General features: G+C 35.4%; 1 protein-coding gene across 1 annotated transcript in view; it reads right to left on the minus strand.

Moving 5' to 3' along the window:
- The window catches only part of LOC110457675, a 47,233-nt gene that overhangs the window by 2,157 nt on the left and 26,563 nt on the right, over positions 1 to 18,513 (minus strand). The window contains exons 6-20 of the mRNA XM_021509036.1: positions 15,499 to 15,569; positions 13,808 to 13,872; positions 13,590 to 13,634; positions 12,784 to 12,813; positions 11,699 to 11,731; positions 11,326 to 11,349; positions 10,404 to 10,427; positions 9,331 to 9,360; positions 8,909 to 8,923; positions 8,629 to 8,655; positions 7,051 to 7,080; positions 4,988 to 5,014; positions 1,259 to 1,291; positions 975 to 1,012; positions 87 to 101 (exon numbers count right to left, since the gene is read on the minus strand). Of these exons, the coding sequence (XP_021364711.1) occupies positions 87 to 101; positions 975 to 1,012; positions 1,259 to 1,291; positions 4,988 to 5,014; positions 7,051 to 7,080; positions 8,629 to 8,655; positions 8,909 to 8,923; positions 9,331 to 9,360; positions 10,404 to 10,427; positions 11,326 to 11,349; positions 11,699 to 11,731; positions 12,784 to 12,813; positions 13,590 to 13,634; positions 13,808 to 13,830 (394 nt within the window). The 5' untranslated portion in view covers positions 13,831 to 13,872; positions 15,499 to 15,569. The remainder of the gene's footprint in view (positions 1 to 86; positions 102 to 974; positions 1,013 to 1,258; positions 1,292 to 4,987; positions 5,015 to 7,050; positions 7,081 to 8,628; positions 8,656 to 8,908; positions 8,924 to 9,330; positions 9,361 to 10,403; positions 10,428 to 11,325; positions 11,350 to 11,698; positions 11,732 to 12,783; positions 12,814 to 13,589; positions 13,635 to 13,807; positions 13,873 to 15,498; positions 15,570 to 18,513) is intronic.

An 18,513-nucleotide genomic window follows, 5' to 3' on the forward strand; every position in this document is an offset into this window, starting at 1 on the left:
GATATATTTTCAGTTATAAGTTATTAAAATGTTTACTGTGGCCCTGATGACGATAGGGTGTGAATATCGAATATTCGTATACTTACATATTGACTGACCACCTGAAATATAACATTTCAGCCAAATGAATGGTGAAATAACGCTACAGCCAAATGAATGGTGCAATAACGCTAGTGTTAAAAGAGTTGTGCAAACTATGCAACATTAATGAGTGTGGCACAAACAGAGCATACACAGACATGAAATATGACAGGTTTCATATCAGCGAGCGATATAGTTCAATTAAATAAAAATTAGAAATAAATAAACAAACTGTCTCTTAAATAATGGAATGCCCTGAATAACAACCGATTTTTTAAACTAACATATGCTGATTTCGGAAATATGCTGGTTTTGTTAACTTATGTTACCATATTCTATTTTGTTTAAGTATATCCTTTCTATTGAACGTATACGTATCGCATTTTATGTGAAATTAACGTGTTTAAAACATTTCGATATATTTTTTATTTTAATTTTAGCTTGCTTCCGTATAGCCGTTTATTTCCGCTTGGAGAATTTTGTTTTGCGATTTCGCGGGGTCAATATTAACTTGGTTGATTAAATATGATCCGCAGAATAATATGACAAGCGAAAACAATGAGCAGGGATAATAAACCTTCTAATCGTGATGTCGTTATGAAATATCGAAAATGTGGTTGGTACGATTCATTTACTAAGAGAATAAGACACGACGTTTGAAAATAGATTATACATGTACAACACAGTATTCAATTGAAAACAGTATTTTTACAAATATATAACTTTTTTCTCCAATTTCAGCCGCTTACATTTTGACAATATATTTGCAATGCCGTTACACATTTATAATGTATAGGCAATTAGGGCGATTGAAATTGTTAGTCCTTTAAGAAATATGGTGAATAACTGTCCACAATGAAATACATTAATTTATATCATTGATACTTACCTACACTCAAGTAGGTGAAGCGCCTTCAATTGTTCCAGCAACCTGTTTGAGGAAAATCAAAAGAAAAAGAATAAATATATATATAAAATATTGTTTATAAGAATACTCTCATTGTGAATTACATATATGTACATATACTTATATAACTAAGTATTATCGAATCGTTATAACTTTAAGAAATCTGCGTCTTCCAATTATACTTTATCTTTACGTTCTTTGCATTTTCATATAAATCTTTGAAAACATTCATCACCTATTCGAAAATAATAGTTTATATTGATATCTTACTTTTTCAGTCGATGCAACTGATCAGCGTCTATCCTGTCAGGGGAAAAGAACGAACATAGCTTAAATTTAGTTTAGTATGCTAGACGTGAAAGAGAATCATATTCTTTTACAGATAAGGTAATAGATTATGATGTACAGTAAACAATGTCCTGTATCAACGTGAATCAAGGTTAAGTTCCACTATCTTAAAAGCATGTGTGCTTCATAACTTTTATAATGATACATCATAATAACAAGAGGCCCAGAGGGCCTGTATCGTTCACCTGCATATAATTAAAGTAATTGGTATGAAGTAAAGATATAGGGACCACGGAACCAAATCAAAAATAGATTGTAGGTTTTTCCCTTTTGGGCAGAAGATTTAATAGAAAGGTGAATGCCTCGGGGCCTGCTGGTTGGATATTAAGGTGGCAGAAGTTTCAAAAGTTATATGTGTGGGTTGAGCAATATATATATAGATGTAATACGTATAAAAAAAATAAAAAAAAATCAAGTCTGGTTTTGTCTGGGTGAGTTTATTAAGTGTGTAATTTGCTGTTAATTTTGTTCGATTTTTAGTGCCGAATTCAATACAAGATGGCAGCCCCCATATAAAAAACGTTCAAATAGGCAGAATTTTGAAATATTTTTTTTACAGTTGTGTCAGATGCTATTCTTCAAAATGAGGTCAGGTAAACCAGTGTGGATAACCCCATTTAACCAGGACAGGGGTAAACGTTAACACTATCGTCTATGGAAAATCATTTGGTTCCTCGGTCCCTATAGCACTCCATGGTAAGTGCTGTAAGTACATATAAAATTTCAGAAAGATCCATCCAGTACTTGAGATATAGAGAACAAACTTCAAACAGAGCCCCACCCGTATGCCCATACGGGGGTCATACCCACCAATTATACAAAATTGAGTCACCGTCACCGAAGGATGCTCCACACTAAATTAGTATAAAATCCCTTAATCCCTATGGTAGAAGAAGGATTTTAAAGGTTTTACCTCTATTTTCCCTATTGGGCCCCGCCTCTCTGCCTACATGGGGATCAGACACACAGTTTATACAAAATTGGTTCCCCTTCACCCAAGAATGCTTCAGACCAAATATGGACAAAATCCTGTCATTCCTACCGAAGAAGAAGGATTTTGAAGATTTTTGTCTATTTCGCCTATTGGGCCCCACCCCTCAGGTCCCAGGGGGACCACACCCACCGTTTATACAAAATTGGTTTCCCTTTACCCAAGGATGTTCCACACCAAATATGGACCAAATCCTTTCATTCCTACAGAAGAATAAGGATTTTAAAGAATAATTTGCTATGTTTCCCCTATTTGGCCCAGCCCCTCAGGCACCTGGGGGACCGGATCCACGGGGTATACAGAATTGGTTCCCCTTCACCCAAGAATGTTTCAGACCAAATATGGAACAAATCCTTTCATTCCTACAGAAGAAGGATTTTAAAGAATTTGCTATATTTCCCCTATTGGGCCACGCCCCTCAGCCCCAAGGGAGACCAGACCCACCATTTATACAAACTTTGTCCCCCTTTCCCCAAGAATGCTTCTGACCAAATATGGACCAAATACTTTCACTCCTACAAAAGAAGAAGGATTTTAAAGAATAATTAGCTAGGTTTCCCCTATTTGGCCCCGCCCCTCAGGCCGCTGGGAAGCCAGACCCTTGATTTATACAAAATTGGTTCCCCTTCACCCAAGGATGAATCAGACCAAATATAGACCAAATCCTTTTATTCCTACAGAAGAAGGATTTTAAAGAATAATTTGCTATGTTTTCCCCTAGTGGGCTCCACGCATCAGGTCCCTGGGTAGCCAGACCCATGGTTTATACAAAATGGTTCCCCACTACCCAAGGATGCTCCACACCAAATGTGGACCAAATCCTTTTATTCCGACAGAAAAAGAAGGATTTTAAAGAATAATTTGCTATGTCTCCCCTATTGGGCCCCACCGGTCAGGCACCTGGGAGCCAGATCCACGGTGTATACAAAATTGCTTCCCCTTCACCCAAGAATGCTTCAGACCAAATATTGAGCAAATCCTTTCATTCCTACAGAAGAAGGATTTTAAGGAATCTGCTATATTTCTCCTATTGGGCTCCGCCCCTAAGCCCCCAGGGAGGCCAGACCCACCATTTATACAAACTTTCTTCCCCTTCCCCCAAGCATGCTTCTCACCAAATATGGACCAAATCCTTTCATTCCTACAGAAGAAGAAGGACTGTAAAAGATAATTTGCTATGTTTCCCCTATTTGGCCCCGCCCCTCAGGCCCCTGGGAAGCCAGACCCATGGTTTATAAAAATTGGTTCCCCACTACCCAAGGATGTCCCACACCAAATATGGACCAAATCCGTTCATTCCTACAAAAGAAGAAGGATTTTAAAGAATAACTTGCTATGTTTCCCCTATTGGGCCCCGCCCCTCAGGCCCCTGGAGGGCCAGACCCTTGACTTATACAAAATTGGATTTCCTTCACCCAAGGATACTTCAGACCAATTATGGACCAAATCCTTTCATTAATACAGGAGAAGGATTTTAGAGAATAATTTGCTGTTTCCCCTATTTTACTCCACCCATCAGGCCCCTGGGGTGCCATTCCAATGATGTATACAAAATTGGATCCCTTCACCGAAGAATGATTCAGACCAAATATGGAACAAATCCTTTCATTCCTACAGAAGAAGAAGGATTTTAAAGAATTTGTTATAATTCCCCTATTGGGTCCCGCCCCTCAGCCCCCAGGGGGGCCAGACCCACCATTTATACAAACTTTGTTCCCCTTTCCCCAAGGATGCTTCTGACCAAATATGGACCAAATCCTTTCATTCCTACAGAAGAAGAAGGATTTTAAAGAATAATTTGCTATGTTTCCCCTATTGGGCCCCGCCCCTCAGGCCCTTGGGAAGCCAGATCCATGGTTTATAAAAATTGGTTCCCCACTACCCAAGGATGTCCCACACCAAATATGGACCAAATCCGTTCATTCCTACAGAAGAAGAAGGATTTTAAAGAATAACTTGCTATGTTTCCCCTATTGGGCCCCGCCCATCAGGCCCCTGGAGGGGCGGGGCCCAATTGGTTCCCCACTACCCAATGATGTCCCACACCAAATATGGACCAAATCCTTTCATTCCTACAGAAGAAGGATTTTAAAGAATAATTTGCTATGTTTCCCCTATTGGGCCCCGCCCCTCAGGCCCCTGGGGAGCCAGACCCATGGTTTATACAAAATTGGTTTCCCACAACCCAAGATTGCTCCACACCACATATGGACCAAATCCTTTCATTCCTACAGAAGAAGAAGGATTTTAAAGAAGAATTTGCCATATTTCCCCTATTTGGCCCTGTCCGTTAGGCCCCTGGGGGTCCAGACCCACCATCTATACGAAATTGGTTCTTCTTTACCCAAGAATGCTCCACACCAAATTTTGTTAAAATCCGCTCAGTGGTACATGACTAGTAGTGTAAAGTCGACGGACGACGGACGACGGACGCTGCGGTATGGCATAAGCTCACCTTGGGGTGAGCTTAAAAATGCAAACACAAATAATAACGGCAACCCAATTGTTCAATCCAATTGATCATGATTATCAATAAAATTTGTTGAAATTGAAAATTAATATTTATTTTGCAATGCACTAGGTGATTTTAGAAAGTACAAATTCCATCTGAATTATTTAATCTAATAATAAACATGAACATGTTATCAAAGTGTACTCACCCATCACCATTTGAAGCATTTTTAATTCTAAAAATGAAAACAAATGAAAGAAATCTGTGCTATAAATACGACATCAGATTAATATTATTAGCTTTATAATACCTCCATTGCAAGTATTGGTATGTTAAAGATTGGTATTCATAGGGTAGCCTCGGTCAAATTTGATGCTAAAATAGCCAGCCAGAAAACTGATTGCAGTTAAGTATTAGGTATGCTGGAAAACAACTTCCATTTTGTTTTAAATAAAATATTTATAAATTCAGCCTATCATTAAAAACATCAAAGTTAACTTACAAGAGGCCCAGAGGGCCTGTATCGGTCACCTAAATATGTTAAAAATAATAATAGTATGAAGTAAAGATATAGCACTCCATGGTAGGTGCTGTAAGTACGTATGAAATTTCAGAAAGTTCCATCCAGTACTTGAGATACAGTGAACATAGCCCCGCCCCNGGGGGGGGGGGGGGGGGTCATACCTACCAATTATACAAACTTGAGTCCCATTGGCCCAAGGATGCTCCAAACAAAATAAGAATAAAATCCCTTAATCCCGATGGTCGAAAAACGATTTTAAAGGTTTTACATCTATTTCTCCTATTGGGCCCCACTCGTCTGCCCCCTGGGAGACCACACCCACTGCTCATACAAAATTGAGTCATCTTGGCCCAAGAATTCACAAAACTGACCCCCTGGGGGGCCAGACCCACGAACTTGCTATATTTCCCTTATTGGGCCCGCTCCTCGGGCCCCTGGGGGCCAGACCCACGGTTTATACAATATTGGTTCCCCTTCACCCAAGGATGCTTCAAACCAAATATGGAACAAATCCTTTCATTCTTACAGAAGAAGAAGGATTTTAACAACTTATTTGCTATGTTTCCCCTATTGGGCCCGCCCCTCAGGCCCCTGGGAGCCAGACCCACGGTTTATACAAAATTGGTTCTCCTTCACCATAGAATGCATCAGACCAAATATGGAACACAGACTTTCATTCCTTCAGAAGGATTTTAAAGAATTTGCTATATTTCCCCTATTGGGCCACGCCACTTAGCCCCAACGGGGGCCAGACCCACCATGTATACAAACTTTGTTCCCCTTCCCCCAAGGATGCTTCAGACTAGATATGGAACAAATCCTTTGATTCCTACAGAAGAAGAAGGATTTTAAAGAATATGCTATATTTTCCCTATTTGGGCCCTGCTTCTCAGCCCCAGGGAAGGCCAGACCCACCATTTATACAAAATTGGTTCCTCTTCACCAAAGGATGCTTCAGACCAAATATGGAACACATCCTTTCATTCCTACAGAAGAAGAGGGATTTTTAAAAAAAAATGCTATGTTTCCCCTATGTGGCTCCGCCCCTCAGCCCCTACGGGGACCAGACCCACCATTTATACAAATTTGTTCTCCTTTCCCCGATGATGCTTCAGACTAAATATGGAACAAATCCTTTGATTCCTACAGAAGAAGAAGGATTTTAAAGAATATGCAATATTTCCCCTATTGGGCCCTGCCCCTCAGCTCCCACCATTTATACAAAATGTGTTCCCCTTCCCCCAAGAATGCTTCAGACCAAATTTGGTCAAAACCTGCTCAGTCGTTCATGACTAGTAGCGATTTTTAGGAAAAGTTGACGGACGGACGGACGACGGACGCTGCGGTATGGCGTAAGCTCACCAGATGAGCGAAAAATGAGGGATTGTACAACTAAAATGCAATCCTGTTTTTACAAAAAAAGAAATACAACATATGCATTTCAGTCATACAATTTGTATTTGGTTCGATTGTTCATAACAGCGTAAAACGGCGAGAAATATTTAGTTTTATAACAGGTTGAAGATATATAGAAAGAAAAAAAGGTAAGAATTTTACTGCACTAGATGGACATAGAGTGTGGTAATCGCTCTAGCTTCGTTGTAACTTGGATTTCGTGCTGTCTTAAATAGTCTGCACAGAAATAGTTCTTTATTACAACAGTAATAAATATTTATGAACATTTTTGTCTGACATCTGTTGAGAAAAAAGAAATATTGTGAAAAAAAATATCAAAAAAAGAAACTTACCCCAATGTCATGTCATCGGCTTGAAGAAATCTAGAAAAGGGAATATACAATATGACAAATTAAGGACAAATAGATGTTTTGATAGTTTGAAACTATCCTACCTCTGAGGACTAAAAACCGAATGTATCTAAATTATCCATATGCATACTGATGTTTGCATTATATATATGTAGGAAAAAACATATTTTAACATGTTATTAGAACATTTGAACCTCGTCATTATTGATACGTTACACATTGCAGAGGGGTTCACTAATGATCTCATCAAAGACTACATGCGTATAAACATATGGCATTACTTATATCATAACACATATATCAAGGTACGGGCTACTGGCAACATAAACACAGCACTGAGAAATACAGTAAAATCCTTTCATTACGTAATTGTGTGTCATTGTGCAGCATGACATTTAAGTTGTCTGTCTAACCTGAAAGTAACTTCATGTCATTATCAGGAGTTATGTTGAGGGAACAAAACATGGTCGAAGTAGTTAAATAAAGTATTTCCTGCGATAATACTATCGACCAATTGAAATAAAAGGGCTCTCTATTCACAATGATATACACGCAGAAAACATTTCATGTGAATTTTTATGTTATGTCCAAAGAATGCCAGACAAGAGTTTTGTAAACAAAGATAAGCAAGCAAAAACAATCACACAGATATTAACATACGACAGATATATATATGTGTTTATGTCTCGCAAAATTGGTACATACATTTTGTACAACGCTTATTCTAGAGGTGACATAATGAGGTAAAAATCGTCTAAACAAGGAAATCAAATGGAACTCAATTTTCCTTTTCAGATGAGAAATACTTGGTAGGGGTGAACCCGACTAAGATATGATGGAATTAACTGTTAGACAGTGTACAAACACCATCACACAAAAGTTTGGTGTTCAAACAATAAATATACATATTTTGGAATGAAGACAGTTTACAAGTTAGGTGAATTTGATAAACATTCAATTCGAATAAAATAAGATATATATGTAGTTCGTTAGATGAATTATTATATAACTGATTTTTAAACAGATTCTGATTGGCCGAGAGTACTCCACAACCCGATCAATAAAAGTCGATATTCAACGGTTTTCATGAAATCCGGTGATTATCAAATTTTAAATATGACACCTAGAAAAAACTTAAACATCCGAGCAATCCGGCCGCTTCCTTCACAACAACAATGACGTCGATGCCAGCTAAGCCTAATGACAGCTCGTTTAATCAACGTTTTGCCACCGTCAGTAATGATGCTTTTAAAACAAAAGATACCCTAAATACACGAAAGGCCACAAAAGGAGCCGTTAGTGTTTAAGCTGTACTAGCAGGAGAAAGGTATGTCGTGCGACCTGGACATAATAACACCGTCAAAGCTCGAATAAAATATAAAATATGTCACCAAGTATAAAGTCCAAAATTGCTATTGCTTTAATAACTAGGATTTATTGCACGGCAGTAACATCTATTGAAAACAAACAGATTAATTGCATGCTTACTTCTATGTAGATTAAGTATAGTTAATAAAATAATGCAGCTGAACTAGTGTATCATATGATCTTTATACGTACAGGTTATAAGTGTCGACGAAATCTGATCTGAAACACATAATACAAACATAGCACTTCTAAATAGGATGTCATACACCATGTATTTCTACCTTAATTTTTTTAAATGTGAAAAAGACGGACTACAAAATGTAAAAAATATCAAAATATTTTATGATATCAAAGTATAAATAATTACCAAAAGTATCAAGTATCATGCAACAATATTATCTTTACATACCTATTCATGAAAATAAATTGTATGTTTATACACATGCATATATTAATATATATAAACACTTACCCGTTTTCCAGAAACCTGTAAAAAAACAATTTTGGTAAATATAACATCAGTCCTTCAAACCGCGTTCGTTTGAAAAAAGAAGAAGATATTTTCGTATTTTACAATCTGTTTCATACATTGACATTGCAATTAATAATATACACGTTGTTTACAAAATGTAACCTATACGCTACAATAACTTAATACGCAAGAGATGTTCCGAATTAAGGTAAAGGTCATAAACATTTACCCTTATCTTTATTTGTGAACAAGCGTGCATATTTTTCGGAAATTTAACGCCCATATGATAGTATTTAAAGAGCAACAGGATATAAGCATTGTCAGTTTGTTTTTTCCCTCTTAATTGCTTAGTTTAATATTTGTCAATCGTTTAAGACAATGTTTAATTAGTTTCATTGTAAATAAGAACATAGTATACATACATGCGCAGACATTCTTTGACTTCAGATAGCCTGAAATAAACATTGAAAGCAAAATATAGCTGTCAATCTTTTTCGTTGACAAAATATTTTTCAGCAATGTAAAATAAAACTTAATATTTGAGGTATTTATACCAATAATTTCACAAAAACACGACAGTGCAATACAATGTGAAAATATGACTGGTGTTTTACTGCTAAAATGCTTAAACTGTAAGTAATTTTATGGAAAGAAACAGTAAGTAGCTAGTTGCATCGGTACTCCGAACAAAATGTCAGAAGTAATGAAGGAATTTCTTTGTGTCAAAATTGAGTTCATATTGTTTAACTCAAACGATATAACCGCGATATTTGACTTATGCAACCTTTTAAATAAGAATGGGATGTCATGAGTAAGTCATATATAAACAATTAGAGATAGTATGTGAATGTGAAATTGATGAATTATGAATAAGACAGAAGACAATAAAACACACGCATTGATTTTCGTCTTTATACAATATGTTTTTGGTAATAGACACAGCATGTCAACAAATAAATTACACTTCAAGATACCGTTATTTCGTCCTTCTAGGCAACATCGGTGATGCTATAATGTAGGGGCCAAAAAGCTGGAAACCCAAAAGGGTCTTATCTACTGTTGGAAACCACTTAATAACATGAATTTCAAAATTTACGGAGTACTGGTTAATCTCAAATCAATAATAACGAGTAAAGGGTGATAATTTAGAACTGTCCCATTACAAGAAAAGTACTAGCTGTACAAAATATTGTCGTAGTTATTTAGTGGAGACAAACGAAGAGTACCCTGAGTGAATTTCAATACATACTACTTTAGTATTAAGTCGTTTGACTCTTTATTCACTTAAACTCATCAGTAATAAAAGAAAGGAAATAAGCGCCATTTTGATAATATACCGATGAACTGCAATTTTACTAGCAACGAGACGTTAAATATTTTGTCCTTGAAAATAAATTTGGGCATCGTAATACGCTATCAAAAATTAATTGTTATTGACACATTTTGCCGTTAAAAACTAATTAAGATTAAAAGGCATTGTGTTAAAAATCCTTACCTTGCAGGCATGCTGTCTTCCAGCCTATAATAAAATAGAGTTATCCATGTAAAACCCACAAAAAAACATAATAAGTAGTATGATTTTCATTTATATATAGGTTTCTTACAATTTGTTATAACTGAAATGTATGTTACATTAAAAGGGTTAACATATGTATAAATGTGAATATATTTTAAACTTGTTGGTGATCTTTATCTTTAGAGACTAGTATCCCATATCACATATCAATTCCAGGGGTCAGATGCCCGATGGCTGCTCTGGACAAAGGGTTGGTAAGGGATAGGGTATGAAAATAACAGGCATACACAACATGTATACGGAAGCTATTGAAGCTATTGAAGCTAATTGATTGTTATTATTTTTATACCAGGATAAAGCTTATGGTGTAAATATCTTGTCTATGTGTCAATGCCATGTTATTATGTTTATCATAAAGAACACGGTAAACATCTCAATATCATACAAATTATAGACAGTAACACTGATAAAAGGTCATTAAGGCGTGATGGTTAGTGAAATGTGTTAAGCCGGAAGTGAAACCGATATGGCGCGTGCTGGGCAGATACGGTGCATGCCCATGAATACCAGCAGTATCGTACAGGAATAAGATAAACTTACTGTTGTAGATCAGAGTACAGATATTGGTTGGGAATACACTGTTTAGTGTATATCAGAATAACAAAGAATGTTTATACACCTACAGGCTAATATTGCTGTTCCCTTTTGATAGTTATACGGTAGCATATCGTTATTAGAATTTTACTTTTGACGTGATGTGAAGCTGGTGAAATTGATATATTTGTGACACACATCAACTATTGTTTCTCTATAGTGTATATATACTCGCTGACATTCTGTAATTGTTTTCTATATTTCAAATGAAAAAAAAATTGTCCTTAGATTTGAAAATAATACTTACTCATTAAGCAATTCTTCTCTTTCTCTGAAAACAGAAGACTACCAATATAAATGACAACCATTTGAAGTGTTCCAATACATGCGGTATAGCAATCAGCATATGTCAACAATCGTGTAATAAGATTGTTATATGCAAAAGTTTGTTTATACGAATTAAGTAAAATATACATAGTTTCAGGGAAAAAAATCATGTTGAACACGTTCTGCTTTTTTACTGTGATGTACACGGTTTTGGAAATAATCGTATTGTAAACATAATCAAACAAAACTGTTGGCGTTTTGATTCAAGGTGCTCTGATAAAACAAAAATGATAGAAACAGCAGATATTCAAATGTACATGTATATCGGAAGTTTTATAGAAATTGATACAAACCTTTCATCTTCGTTTGGAAAACTGCGCACCACTCTGTAACGATACAAAACTCATATTAAGTTGGGTTATCAACTGTTGTGAAAATATCATATGAAAGTATATGTAAACAAGCAAAGAAGAACGTAATAACGAGAGAGCAGATAAGGGAACATACAATCGTGTGTTGCTTTACTTCATAATGTGAATGCAAAAAGAAATGAAATATAGTTTATACTAAAGGAATTTGTCAAAATTTCAGGACAATTCGTCCTTTTTTCAAAACAGAAACTAAGAAGATAAAAAAGTCACAACGAAACAGTACTACAAAACAATGCAGAAACTATAATTAGTTATCACTTACAAAGTAAGACAATAACGCATATCCCTCGGTTAGCTTGTATCCGAAGACTTATTATGGTAAAAAGTATCTTCAAGACGTGAATTAAAGTGTATAGAAAATATTGCCAATAGTCTATAATCCTTGACATTTATGTAAGCACGGCATGAAAAAACTGCGAGAAACGAGAGGTCTCTGCAAGGACGTGGTCACATCAACTCTAAGTCAAAGATGGAAAATGTGGTATAATGTGACAGTTACTGGATAAACATTGCTAGTATAATAGCTTTAAATAAGAGTTGTTTTCCTAGTTGAAGTAAGCAAATAAAAGAACCCCCACTTTTTGCTTTGTTCATGTTCCAGGAGGATCTTTTGTTCCTATTCAAGAAGAATGGAACCTTGATTGTCAGGTTCTGCATTAAACTAAGTATACAGTTACATATCATAACATGTTATTATTTTCAACAATATTGTGATAAAAATGAGGCATGGACAATACAAATATGTTAAATTACGTCAATTGTTAATACAACAGGTAAGAATATTATTCAAGTGATAGCAAGGTTAAGTATATCTTTGCATTTTACTGGTAAATAATCAAACTGTGTATGCCATTATAGAGCATTGATTTCTATGATTTAACTTGTATGGAGTGCATATAAGGCAATGTAAAGTATATTAATATATCAGAAATGCACATAGTTTAGGCACAGCAGATTAACCATTGGTTAAAGCCAGCAATCCTAGTTAAAACAATACAAATACTTACTGACTATGCCACTCAGACAACTGTTCACGTCTGAAACAATCAGTAATGAATGCAATGTTTAGACAAGGAGTGATGTTCATGATCACCTACATTTTATATATTTGTGAGTATGAAGTGCATGACTTAGTACGCTTGCGGTTTAAATGCTATGCTAAACATACATACAATTGATCAAAATAACTTGTTTGCAACAGTGAGATAAATTGGACTAACACAAAAACACAAAAGGCTATACATAAGATAGCAGCTACATCTGTATAAATGAAGTGTGTGTGTGTGTGTGTGTGTGTGTGTGTATGTGTGTGTATCATATTGTATGTTGTCTCTGTATTGTTTTGTATATATGTTATGACTGATAAGTCAACCGACTTAAAGTAATGAAGAACTTGAAATGAAGAAACAGTCCAAATGCTACACTTTCTTTCAATAATTTCGGTATAACGTTGTCATTTTCATTTCTTACATAACAATATCATACATTAAAACATGTTACAACACAATCTTGTATTTGTTTGTACATATTTTTAAGAATGAAATACATTTATTTTATTTGAAATATCGCATTTATTGTTTTGATGTGTTTAATGCAGTATCCGGGCATAATAATCAGTACAAACTTTTCGGAAATGCAGAGTGAAATAATATTATAAAGTGTTAAGCGTACTAATACATGTACTATATAGCGCGAATTTTTCGCCCATCCAAACTTTAGCCCTTCGCCTTTGAGAGCAATGTTTGCCCGTTATCTTCTTACGATGATAAAACAACATTACGTATTCATATCAATTGCTAAACTATCTACTTACAGTTTTTTTTTGTCCAGTTTGTCCTTATTTTTATCCTTGTCAACACTGAAACAGATCGATCCGTGAATATTTCGTTTCATGAAGCCTGAACCATTTATCAAAACAAAGCAGTTTAGTTTAAGTACCATGACGTAAACATATTTAGGTCCTTAATTGTCGTACAAAAGTCTTAAGAATATCATTTTAATAAGGAAATGTAAAGCAAATATACGACTTACCTTGGTTTTGCTGCCTCAGCCATTCTATTCAATTACCAAGAAGGCTATTCTGCCGCAACAGGAATCTTAAAATATGGAACAAAATATCAGTATAAAATGTTCAATAAATGTAACATTTTCGATAGGGAGACAAAAGTGACAAATTATTAGTTATATTGTTATAAGCAAGTCCATCACATCAATCTGTGCGCTTAAAAAATATAGTATTCCTGTGTTGTCAGCAAATGTAAATACATAATTTGACATTTATTTTATGTTAAGATACAATATCATTGTAAGATGCAATATGTGAATTAACCTGAATTGTATATGTTACACTTATCCTCGATACCCCAGGGGTAACGCTCACTTACGTTGTCTGCACAATGAGCGTAATCCCTGGAGTATCGAGGATAATGTTACATAATGTAGTTTTCTTTCTTCGTGGATGACATATGCTTCAAAGTAAATATCAATTTATTAATTTTGTATCAACAATTATGAAACCAACTGATATTTAATCATTGTTGACCCGATTGGTGTGCGAATGATGTCTAAATGTCTGATGAAACGTGAGTACCCCGTAGAAAACCGTACCCTCTATAACTTTCTTTCAATCAAATTATATTATATTTTTATGAATATCCTATATCTAAATAGGGAGATTTAAACGTCAAATTTCTTTTTTTGGCTGAAGTAAGTAATATTTGACACTTGAATGATCAACTTTAACCTGTATCACCAGCTTGTAGTAAGATTGACCGCGATGTCTTTTGCAATGCTGCTGTTCTTAGACTGTGACCAAATGAAGTGAATGTATTGGTGTACAAATACATGTTGTCCAAAACGGATGCATTTTGTGAGTGCAACACTATCTGCGGTATCATTATTCATGGGCGAGATCATGTAATGCAAACAATTTTCAGCCACTCGTCTATCGCGATATCATCTGCTATGTTCGTAATATTAAAATAGTCTGCTTAGTCCAGTGTAAGTATCCAATTCACTATCTCGGTACCAGCTGTTTTGTCTCTACATTTTGTATCGGGAAGAATATACTTTTTTAATTTTGATAGGCATTTTTGTCTACTGTCGGCGCAATTTCTTTTCATTTCAGACTTGGCTATAGCATTTACTGTGGAAATCTCTAATTATCTCCCCTACATCATGACGGTTTCAAAACCATCAGGTCACTTCGCCAATTTCAGTCCCATGCTCAAAAATAATTCATAAATAAACTTTTTAATTAATTGATAGTCCGAACATGTCTTTTACTTTCCTCCGAGGTTATTTTACAGAAATTGCCAAGCTTAGTCCAATTTGGCTTCTGAGAACATGACCTTTTCTACTATTGTTTTAGATTTAACTTTCCTTTAGAAACTGATATGTGTTAATACAAAAATATTAAATCAAGTACTATTAGCTCGCAATAGTCCGTTGGACTAGGTGAGCTAATAACTAATGTAGGTACGCAAAATGTTCTTTCTAACAAAATATCGTTACGAAAGTTGTCTATAGAAACCACCGTTCAGAATGATATTTTGCGTCTTTTAAGGTGTTACTCGCAACAAGTAAAATCACAGATTTTAAACAAACAGCCTGTTACATTGTACCACCAATGCTCCACTTGCCCTGGGTCGATTAATGTGAAGTGATCCTCTACCAAATATGTATTGGCTTTATAGTAGACTGTGTTGGTCAGATTGAATTACTTTGGAGAGACAGGTCCTCGGTGGTAACTGTTTCAGCCTCAAGGTAAAACTCACAATCTGGTCTCTGAGCTCTGGTTTGGAGAATAAAAGGAAATATCAGTGTCTAGGCTTAATGATACCTAAATGCGTCATTAAAAGTGAAATATGTTGAAACCTTTATATGTTTAGGATCCATGTATCAGTGTCACAATATGTGTTGATGAGCAAGAAATATTTATGCAGTCATGACAATATTTTTTCTTAATAATTTCTTGAAAGAATACTACACATTTACGAAACTAATAATAATAAGTATGACATAACCATGTTCTATTAGTAATAATACAACAGCAGAAGACGGAGAATCGAGCCCTAGACCTCCGATCATGGTCGCTCTTAAAAACTGAGCTACCTGATCGGTGGTAACCCCATAACCCAGTTCCACAGCAGATTCATGTATATCAAAATGCAACGATTAGAAGTCACTTGATGCAATGGACATCTGCAGTGGAGTTCTATAGTAAATTTCCTTCAATGGGACATGGGTCCACAATATGATTCTTGTAACAAGATATTACTGGTGATCTTTTTTTATTTGTTGGCGTTTTAAATGTTAATTTCAAATAGGGACATAGTTATATCACATTTATTCGCATTTACGTACACACAACAGTATTTTTATTCAGCAGAATCTCCGATTGAAGGTATGGGAGTGAAACCCTGATTTTGAATTAATAATCATCTAGGAACTATTTAAAATGTCACGTTCCTTGTACTTAAACAACTAATATATATATATAAACACCAACGGAAGAACACTAGGGCCACTTAGAACAAAACAAATGTCGTCTTAATAACTAAAAATTTCGATATTTTAACTTCACTAGAAAGGTGGGATCAACATTTGGCCCCCACTTCGATTTCTTTAATTTTTTTGCCATATGTAGACACATAAAAATGAACAATATTTGCATATATGATTATTGATTAATACCACTGATAACCGTAGTGACCTCTTTTCATAACACCAGGTTGAGTAACGGGGGTATCCTAACAAAATGACAGATAAATATCATAGGCGAATGTAATTTTGAAAATGAATTATGGTAGTGTATAGTGTATAAAATTACTGTTATTTTGATACTAAATATGTCATATTGGCAAACATGAATTAAGCGAAGTGATACTTTTAATTAGAAAAACATGCAAAATTTTCACAAACTTTAAAATATATCCAACATTGTCAATTTGATTCTGTATAGTTACAATGCTAGTCTATATTTAAAACTTCTTTAAAACTGTCCATATATATATTCTGTTTACAGAATCATTTTTATATAATATTAAAACCGGTAAAATATTTTTTTAGCATGCCAAACATGACCAATACATATTTTCACATAATCATGAAGATTTGATTATCATTGTTTTTTATGGTAAATACCAATACATTTCTGTTTTTGTTTTTGTCCCGACCCGATTCAATGTAAACACTTAGCAACTTCATTCTTTTACAGATTTTGGTCAAACTTTATACAAAGGTCAAGTATGGGTATACTTCGGATATCGTTGTATTTCAGGGATCCAAGGTCAAGGCCAAGGCCAAGGTCACACTTGCTATATATAGAAAATCATCAACTGATTCAATTTAAACACTTAGCAACTTCATTCTTTTACAGATTTTGGTCAAACTTTATACAAAGGTCAAGTATGGGTATACTTCGGACATTGTTGTGTTTCAGGGTTCCAAGGTCAAGGCCAAGGTCACTGTTGTTATACATAGAAAAGAATATACTGATTCACTTTAAACACTTAGCAACTTCATTCAATATGTTATGGAGATGGTAATAACATACAGAAAAAACATATGAATATTAAAATCAACTTTAAGTGTAGTAGCTTGTGTGTGTGCATGTTTTAGGGTATCAATATCAAAGTGGTTGTAACTTTTTAAAGAACACTGAAACTAATTTCACATGGCAGCGGGGGCATTTTCTAGTTTTCTATCTTTAACTGTAAACAAGTAAAGCAAGAAAAGATAACCTTGTCTGACAACCCATAAAAGTGATTTATTTTCTGACTACAGGTATGTATAGGTATTATAATTGTGATAAAACCATTTTCACAAAGCTCACTTACATCTAAGTCAGATATTCTGTATTAACTACTAAGGTGTTACACTGATCTCTCATTAAGTTCACCTACTGTAAAGCCATGGAAGATGTGTGCATAGGTCATGGTTGCAAAACCAGATTGAAAGATTTACCTCAAGGGTCTCGAGCTCAAATAAGACATGTATATATATTCAGTATAACTGGCTGCAGCAAGTATTGACTGCTGAGAATATCAGTATATCAGAAGAAAGCATAATATGTGGTAAATGCTACAAGCGCTACCTCAAATAAAGACCATTGGCATCTATGTTTGGTGAACCTAAAAGTACCAGTGTAAGTACTCCAGATAACATAGAAAATGATCTTGACGACGCTTACACAAACTTCATGTCAACCAACCAGCTATCACTAATCTCTGTTAAGAGTTTTTTTATGGTGGTAACTCACATAAAAGGAGTGTCATCTGTGGAAAAGAGGGCCCTGGGTTATGCAACATGCCACAGCGTGCCAGAACAAGCCTAACATGTTTCCATTGTCTGTGGTGTCCACTGGATGCACGCGTTTGCAATGAACATATAATTGGCGACTTCCTGAACCCTTCATTGACAATCGACCTACATACAAGGGAACCGTTAGAGCTCCATCTCCAAGACAGAGCTGGTCAGGTGATAAATGACCTCTATGAACTGAGTCATTTTCTATCTGCAGGTAGCCCAATCAGTTCAGGCATTGATATTGACCATCTCAGTCTAGGGATGTATTGGACCTGCTGCGAGGTTCAGGGTTTTCGGTGTACATGCCTTCTTATCTTCTGCCAGGCCAGACACAGCATGATATACTGATTGCCAACGAGGACCGCCAGTGCACAAAGTCGAGATGGGTAGTGGAGAGTTACCATGGTCGATTGAAACAGTGGAAATTG

The sequence above is a fragment of the Mizuhopecten yessoensis genome, unplaced genomic scaffold, assembly GCF_002113885.1.
Source record: "Mizuhopecten yessoensis strain PY_sf001 unplaced genomic scaffold, ASM211388v2 scaffold9299, whole genome shotgun sequence".
NCBI lineage: Eukaryota > Metazoa > Mollusca > Bivalvia > Pectinida > Pectinidae > Mizuhopecten > Mizuhopecten yessoensis.